General features: G+C 45.4%; 1 protein-coding gene across 1 annotated transcript; it reads right to left on the minus strand.

Moving 5' to 3' along the window:
* Window positions 1-3,506: 3,506 nt before the first annotated feature.
* Window positions 3,507-7,697, minus strand: LOC104510324 (chromosome unknown open reading frame, human C4orf48; the record flags this gene model as incomplete). Its single annotated transcript, XM_010152528.1, has 2 exons — window positions 3,507-3,572; window positions 7,609-7,697. Coding segments are annotated over 2 exons (155 nt in total), but the record flags the coding sequence as incomplete, so codon positions are not given.
* Window positions 7,698-8,557: the final 860 nt, after the last annotated feature.

Here is an 8,557-nt window from a genome sequence, read left to right on the forward strand (position 1 = left end):
ACCACATGGCTGCTCTTCAGGGAACTAACTACCCACACACTGTATTGCTTAGGGGATCGTACACTGGATGCTGAGATCACCCAGGGTAACCTACAGATTGGTTCTGCGTACAAAGATATAACTGATTTCTAGATGTGAGGTTTCCATCTGGAGAGGGTTCCATGGGGCTTCCAGAGTATGCCACACTTCCACTATGGGCAACGAACCACAGCCCATACACCAGCCAGATTCAGCTAGCAATAATGCTACTTAGCCTTGGCGTTACCTGAGAGGAGTTTTTATCACAAGCAAGACAAATTGTGTTCCCATTGTTCAGAATGAAACCCGGAGACACGTCTTCAGAGAGCTGTGCTGAGACTCAGCTCACAACTACTAACTTAGAACACACACAGAATTGTGTAATGCCAGAGAAGGCATTAGCTCAGGTATGAGAGGCTCTGGAGATGCGGAGGTCATTACCAGGATTTCTCCATCACCTTGCCTACCCGGAGATCGCACCACGCTAACATGATTATACCATTTCTCTTACAGGGAGGACTTGGCTACACAATCTTTACAGCCTACCACTTGCCCTCCACCTTGTGTACAAACGCCACGTGCCCGGGGCTACCTGCAGTAGCGCTGCACCAAAGCAAAAGAAGACACAGCTCGGTTTGGAAAGGTCAGGAGATCTGCCTTGGCTGCGTGGCAGAACAGTGCTGCAAGGTGTGTGGGAAAGCAGACTTCCTCCTTCAAGGCCTCCTGCAATTAAATCCTTTTGTAAAATACACAGTTTCTTCTAGTAAGGGCAGGCTCAAGGGTTCTGAATTTAAATTAACTTCATGAGCAATAATAAATTCAAACTATCTTACTTTTTCCCTCCATGCCATCATTGCAATTATAAGGAGCTTTATCACAACCACCAAGTACAGAGCATGGGGTCCTTAAAACAGGATGTAAAAATTAGATGTACTTCTAATTTCCAGTAAGGGTAGGTGCGCTTTTATACTTCAGCAAATAAGAATACATTCATAAATTTAGCCCAGACAGAAGATCTCTTTATTTTCATATTCAAAATAGCACTTTTTCTCTGTGGATTTTCCACCCAATTAAAGACCAGATATTTATTAATGCATAAGCACTATCATTTTCCAGTCGTTAAGAAGGCACACCAAATACTATAATGCATCTTGCCTTTTTATTGTGTTTGGTTATAGACAAAGAGCAATACACACAGAATAATCACTGCCATCACCACCATAAAGTTGCAGTGTCACTCTGATCCCTTCAGGAGTCAGAGAACATCCACTTGTCATTCATTCCACCTTTCTGTCATAACTGCGAGCAACCATCTTTCTAAATAAAAACACAGCCAAAAGAACAGTGCTTGCTGACGGGACTTTGAAAAATTCTTTAAGGTACCAGCAGAATAAGCATGCACGATAGCAGTACAAAACCACAGCCATGCTGCCCCCTGAAGAGGTGAGCTGTGCCGGAAAATTCACGGGTGTGGTGCTGGAACTCCATCTCTGGCAAAAAGCCACCTCAAAACCTGCGTATTACTTTGCCTCAAATCTAAGTGGGAGTGAAGTAACCTCGGGTTGGTGTTTTGCAAAGGATATTGTTTTATCTGTAAAATAAAACACGGTCTGCGACAAGAGCATCTATAGCTTCCCCTCAGTCAGCCAGCGGTGCTACAGCGGAGCGTAATGCTACCAGAAGCAATGTGGTGCTGTGTCATGCTGCTTCTCTGATACACAAACTGGGTCCTGATGACCCATAAAGGGTTTTTCTAGAATGCTACAAAGGACAAAGCGAATTTTCTACTTGAAATGCAGGTGCAAGGAAGCTTTTCCTTGCTGAGAACCACATGCCTTTCAAACAGCTTTGGCAGAGTATATGGTAATACATTCCTTTCTGTTACCGAGTATTACTGCGTACAAAATAGTAAGTTGGCAGTGGGTCACAGTTCCCTATTTCTCTGTGCCTACTGTGGTAGATAAAATGGGAAAGAAGCAGGTTGGAAACATACAGAGAGCTAGCATCGTAACTCAGTGAGCAGTCTGACAGCAAAGTATCAGCCACTTAGGGGAAGACGGACGTATTCATAAGAATGGGTAAAATGACTTTGAAAGGACTGTGGTTGACACTGCTCCCATATTCTTGTTTATGTAAAAGTTTCCAGCCTGTACATAGATGTTCTAGCTGATACACAAATTTTATGCCCCATCCCTGGAAGTGTTCAAGGCCAGGCTGGATGAGGCTTTGAGCAACCTGGTCTAGTGGAAGGTGTCCCTGCCCATGACAGAGGGGTTGGAACTGGATGGTCTTTAAGGTCCCTTCCAACCCAAATCATTCTGTGATTCTGTATTAATTATACTTTGGAGATGATATTTTAAGCCCTATGAAAAATCTGTTATTATCTAGAAGAACTCTCCACTGGGGCCATTTTCTGCTGTCCTCCCCCCTGAAACAAAGGCAAAAAGGAAAGCAAGAAGAAAGGATTTGCTATTCTTTTCCAAAGAGTAACAAGGCGCAATGTTGTCTACTACTACTACTGCACAGCCCAAATCACCGGGTTCTCTCCTGTCTCACACTGACTGCAGCAGGAAAAAAACTGTAACACACCACTGTGGAGCGTAAAGGCCATGCAAGAGCTACGGCCCATTTTGGTGTAGCTGAAACATTTCTCAAAACACGGTTTGCAGGAGAGTCCTGGGTACGCAGGCATTTTGTGGGCTTTCTGCCAAAGCTCCCTGTAGAGGCCAGTTTGAGTGGTTCAATCCAGTGTCTGATTTGCTTAATGAAAGACACTTCTCCAGAAGATTTTGGCAGACGCAATCAGTTCAATTGCCAGGCAGCATTCATGTGATTACAAATGTTACTGATCACATTAGATACTTAATAAATCTCTCCAAAAAGATCCGGGCTACTGTGTGGCTCTGAAGAAATTAAAATTGTGACACAGATTACTGTGTTTGCTGTGTGCTGGACTACTGATACAGTTGGGAACAAATACCTTCCTTGGACTGCCAAGCAGTCAGTGACAACTATTAATTTCTATATAAAGCCATGACTGCTTGTTTGTAAATGTTTAGCCACGCATCGTTGCAAAGTAGCTTCCTTTTCATGTTAGGGACTCGTTGTACCACAAATACATACAAGGGTTCGACTTCACTGATTTTCACACAACTATGGCAATTCACATGTGCTGAGGGGCTGGCCTGCGAGTCCAAGGGCAACTTTTGGCTGGAAATACCAGAAAAGAGAGATCCTGTCTTTACATAAAACCCATGAGGGAGACTTGGGCACCGTTTCTTCTGCTGACGTTTCAGCAGATGGGATATCGCATACAGTAATGACAAAACACAGCAAAGCCAAAATGATCTAACCAAGCTGTACCTGTTTGGATAAAAATGGTTTTCCTTGCGGTGTGGCACAACGTGGCGTTCTGCACCTTCCTGTGATTTACTGAACAGCATTTTCAAAACAAATAAATGTCCATTGGCCAAATCGCAGTGCTCGTTTCAGTGTATTGCATGAAAGCAGTCACACAGGCCTCTCCTTTCTGCTCTCAGGAGGAGGGTTTCTGTCTGCAAAAAAACATGAAATCAAAGAACTGAATATATCACTTTAGAAGAGTATATAACTGATTAGACCTAATCCCTCCACACAGCTGTAGTCAAGGTGCTTTGCTGAGTGAAAAATCATAGTTATTAGCGCTGGTTTTCATCCAGAAGAAGTGATGACATAAGTAGATTCAGAACTGAGATGCATGGAGAGTATTTTTATAGTTTAAATGTTTTCATTTTCACTGTTAACTTCTAGGGAGTAGGCTGTCAAAATTATTAAAGTGTCCTTTATAAATGCCAAGAAAAATTCCACTTTCAACTGCACTGCTCTTAATTGATGATTGATGGCTTCCTGTTGATGATGTCTTCAGTACTGTATCATTTAATTGCTCCAGATAGCATGTGCTGAGGAGCCAGTTGTGCCCTCAGTTACACTGCTGATTCTCTAGAGTAACTCTGAGTTCGACCCAGCTGTCAGTCTAACCTTGTCGGCTGGTACTCACAGTCTTTCAGGGCAGATCTAGACGTGAGTTTGTGGCTCCTATTTTAACCCGAGTTAATTTACTGACAGTTGCCTTATCGTCAACTCCAATTGGAGCCATGCCCACAGAACCCCACCAAAAGCTTAAAAACCATTCTCTATATACATCATTTAAAATTACTTCCTCTTGGTTTTGAAGCATCTTAGTGGAAAGCATTTCCAAGTGGTTTTTTTCTGTACCCAGGAAAAAAACCCCAAACTTCAGATCCTCAAAGATATTTAAGTATCATTTATTTAATTGTGATAAAATAGCTTAAATCTTTTGTGGGTCCTAGTATCACTCTGAGAAATAAAGGCTGAATTTCTCAAATGGCACCACCATTTCAAAAGCTGAGTCTCTTGCAAGACTCAAAATAAAATTGTCAGTGCAAGCAACTCACACCAGCAGGTGCAATTGTGACTGGAGAGAAACTTCTTCCTGAGCTTATCTTGTGGTTTTCACCCTGTGGTCTGTGGTCCCTTAAGTAGTTTGTAGAGTGACTCTGAAGAGTTTCTTGAGAGGAAAAAAAAGTTACCATGCTTAAATTCACCATGAATGGGTTTCCCATCTGCACTGGAGAAAACCATTAGAGGTTGAAAACCACTTGTTAAGAAATTACCTAAAAGCTGCATGAAACAACAAGGTCTTCAGCCTGCTGGTGTCCTCTGACATGATGCCTCCTGACAAATTAGAAACATCAAAGGGCTAATTAACAAAGACAGTTTCCAAAGGAGTAGCTGGGCACTTCTGCTGGCGACCTGCTCCACCAAGCTCTGCCTTGCTTGGTCAGCAGTACCGCTGCCCCCCAGCAGTTCCCACTCTCTACTACTCATTCCTTGTTCTCAGCTTTTGCAGGGAGAGGCTGTTGCAGAACTGCTTTTCCCTCCCCTCCACAGCCCTCTGTCCTTTTCAATTCAAACTTTTGACAGCCACCTTTGCATTAAAGAGGACTTGTTCACTTTCCTTGTCTGCTTTCACTTATCGGCTTAGTGCAAAGGCAGGGTTTATTAAACACTCTTCCTCGCCTGCACAATGCAATCCTGGATGAGTGAATGCTCTCATTGTTGGGAGCCCAGTAGAAATCATAGAACCATCTTAACATTAAACAGGCTTATTGGATTTCACCGTGATGCCAACAAGCTGTCACTGTTACACAAACCCTGCCGAGGCGTCACTCATGACTATTTACAGGCAGGAAGAGCAGCCCTGGGAGCGCTCAGCTGTAAACTGAAAGACTCTGAAAGAGAAGCATCAGTTACAAAAATTAATTGTGGCCCTGCTGGCATTGCCTTAGGAAGTCCTGCATGGGATTTGCCTTGTAACAACAACTTTCAAGACTCAGGCACTGTTGAATGAAGCTATTTGTGTGTAAAACTTGAAAAATTATAGTTGCTCAGCAAAAACCAAGCACCAGTGATTAGGTAAGGATATGGAGGCTGTATACCTTTCAGAGAATAGAAGACCACAGTGTGCCATTTGCAGGGCCCTGGCCACTGCCTTTCCCTTTAGTATTTCTGCATCATTCAATAATTCGTATTTAACTAAAGCCTCTCTTCCAGAAAGGCCTTTGGAGTGTCAATCCAAAGGCTGAAAAAGATGGACAGTAATAAACCCTTTCTTTACTGTATTAGATTCACAGTTGGCAAAGTGTGGGTGATGTTCCAGATAACTGGTTACGTTTGTTCTGGTGATGATCCTGTGTCTCTTGTTTCTGTAGTACTGAGAGCTGTCTGAATCAGTTCCTTGGCATCTCAGGCCTGTCCAAGTCCTCACAGAAACAAAGCTTACCTTACAGCACTCTGGAACCAGCTCCTCCCTTTATACTCTGCCTCACCTCTTACAAGACAGCTCTCTGATGCATTGTATTCTCACACCACCAGATAGAGCAGCCAGCACAGATACGTCTAAGCAACTCTCTAAGTGGGATTCAGGAATTTTGCTGCCTCTATTGCATTCCAAAAAAAATCTCCCCAGTGCATCTCAGAGAGGAATGCAGTACCTCCTTTAACTTCCCATGCAAAGCCTCGTGAGAGAATGAGAACCAACACCGCTGCGACTGCACATGGTCTTGCCGTGTCACGTGTAGGTACAAAACATTTCAGCTGAACCTCATCCAAGGAGGGGAAACCCTGCTATGCACCAGAGCAGCCCAGCACAGCTGCTGGAGGTAAAGTCTCTCTACTCACAGTCTACCACTTCACAGGTATTTAGTATGACGGTAGTGCATGGGAGGCTTCTGCACCGTAACCCACACGGCACTCGGAGTGCTGCCCTCAGCAGTTTGCTACTGACAGCTCAAGGGAACTGAAGTCACTCCAACCTTACGGCGTGGGGCACTGCCTGATTGCCCAAGGTCACAAGAGACCGAAGGCAAAGCAACATAACCGCCCTTCTGGGGTAGAGTTTGAGACACATAATTGATTTACATCTCTCTGGATGACTCTGCTGTGAATGACTATGTGAGCGGAGCGTGACTTTAGAGGAACAAGGAGCCCTTCTCACCTACCAACAGAGGTCACACTGGTCAAAGGCACTGAGCGAGCACCTAAAGCAGCTGCAATGGGTTTCACTCACCACAAGTTGCTTTACTGTCATGTTGCCAGTGTTAATGGAGCTGTTGGGGAAGGAAAGGTAGGACAAGACATACATGGGGGGGCTTTATTAGAGGTGCGAGACCTTCTGCCTCTTGCAAACTTCAGACAACACGGGGACCGCTGTGCTAAGTCCTACCCCAGCCAGTGCTTGTGAGTATTTATGAACCCATGTATGCATGCACTGCTAAAATTGGGACATTTAACACACCCTCATTTTTGGTTCACTGGCACCTCTGCAGCACAAGACCGGCATGTGCAGTTACAAAATGCCCCGTGTGCTGTGATAGCTACCTGTGCTACTGTGCTTCCCCCTTTTTTGCGGAGTATGAGCAAGGAATATATGTGCTTCCTGTTCATAGAATCATAGAATGGTTAGGGTTGGAAGGGACCTTGAAGACCATCCAGTTCCAACCCCCCTGCCATGGGCAGGGACACCTTCCACTAGACCAGGTTGCTCCAAGCCTCATCCAGCCTGGCCTTGAAGACATCCAGGGATGGGGCATCCACAGCTTCTCTGGGCAACCTGTGCCAGTGCCTCACCACCCTCTCCGTGAAGAACTTCCTCTCTGCCAGCTCTGCCTGCCACCGTGAATGCTCTCTCATTCACCTCCTGCTCCTGCCCAGTGAACGGTCAGTCCACAGCTTGGATGCAGTGTTAGGAGATAGAGTTAAGCATCTTTCTTGTTCTTCTCTCCTTCATACTTCTTTCTCTATTTGATGCAGGGACTGTCTGGGGTAATTCCTTAGCCTGTTATGCAAAAGTCTGACTGATGATCCTTAATGAACCTCTCCAGCCTGTGAAAACTAATCTGTACTGGGTACAATCCTATTTGCTGAATGGAAGTGAGTCAGCAGAGATGTCACGCCTGCTGTGCACAGACAGGCAGACCTGGCCACTTGGAGATAAAGGCTAAGTAAAAGCATCTCTATAGAAACACTTACCCGTGTGTCTAGATTATACGCTGTCTTCTTTAAATCCTGCAGAGCCCTCTGCATGAACTCAAACGCATGGCAGTCAACACAGGGACGGCCTGGAAAAAAGTACAGAAGACATTACTGTCACAGCATGAACACCAGCGCGTGGCAGTGCAGAGGGAACAATCAGGGCCTTTGCTATGCCAGGAGAAAACCCACGTTAGAAAGCAACCAGCACCTGCATGCGTACGAAGCTAGGGCAGCCTGTGGGCAGGGCTTTATCTATCCTCGTGCAAACCTGTAAGGACCAGCAAAAACACAAGAGCAGTGTGCTGTGCATGCTTTTCCAAACACAGACCAGGCGTGATTCTGCCCCGTGCTGTGTGCCTTCAGCCCCCAGCCTCTCCCCTGAAAATGGAAAACCTCAAAACCTCTCAGACGTGGGTTATTTCTCAACTGACACACTGAAAATAGAGTTTACAGTGGTTCAGAAATCAGACAGGCAGGTCTGTTTTTACAGGAGCTCTTACAGAGCAGCTTGGCAAGGGACAGTGCCAGATCTGTATTTGCTTCCTCTCACCTGCTGCTGTATTTTTTCTCTGCCAGGAATGCAAAGCATCCCACTGGCTCTGCAGCTGGTGCCAGTGTGTGTGCACAGAGGAGCACGGCAGGGAAAAGGCAGAGAAGAGGAGGAGGGAGGGACCTGAGAACAACTAAAGTGGCTCACTTCTAGACCCAGGCATTTCTGTTCAGCCAGGATTCACCCTGCGCTAATCTCAGGCCCTTTAATTCGTTTCCACTTCAGATCATGGAGCAGGACCCATAGAAAAAAACCTGCATCCTCAGCCTGCTGTCAGCAAATCATCATTCTGTGTGCCATGGCCTGCTCCCTCCCCTTGCTGTGGTCTTCTCAGAGAGCACCTTTCCCTGACTCCACCTCGGTGAACTGCTGCGTCCCCTGAAGTGCTTGTCACTA

The sequence above is a fragment of the Eurypyga helias genome, unplaced genomic scaffold (assembly GCF_000690775.1).
Source record: "Eurypyga helias isolate BGI_N326 unplaced genomic scaffold, ASM69077v1 scaffold44325, whole genome shotgun sequence".
NCBI lineage: Eukaryota > Metazoa > Chordata > Aves > Eurypygiformes > Eurypygidae > Eurypyga > Eurypyga helias.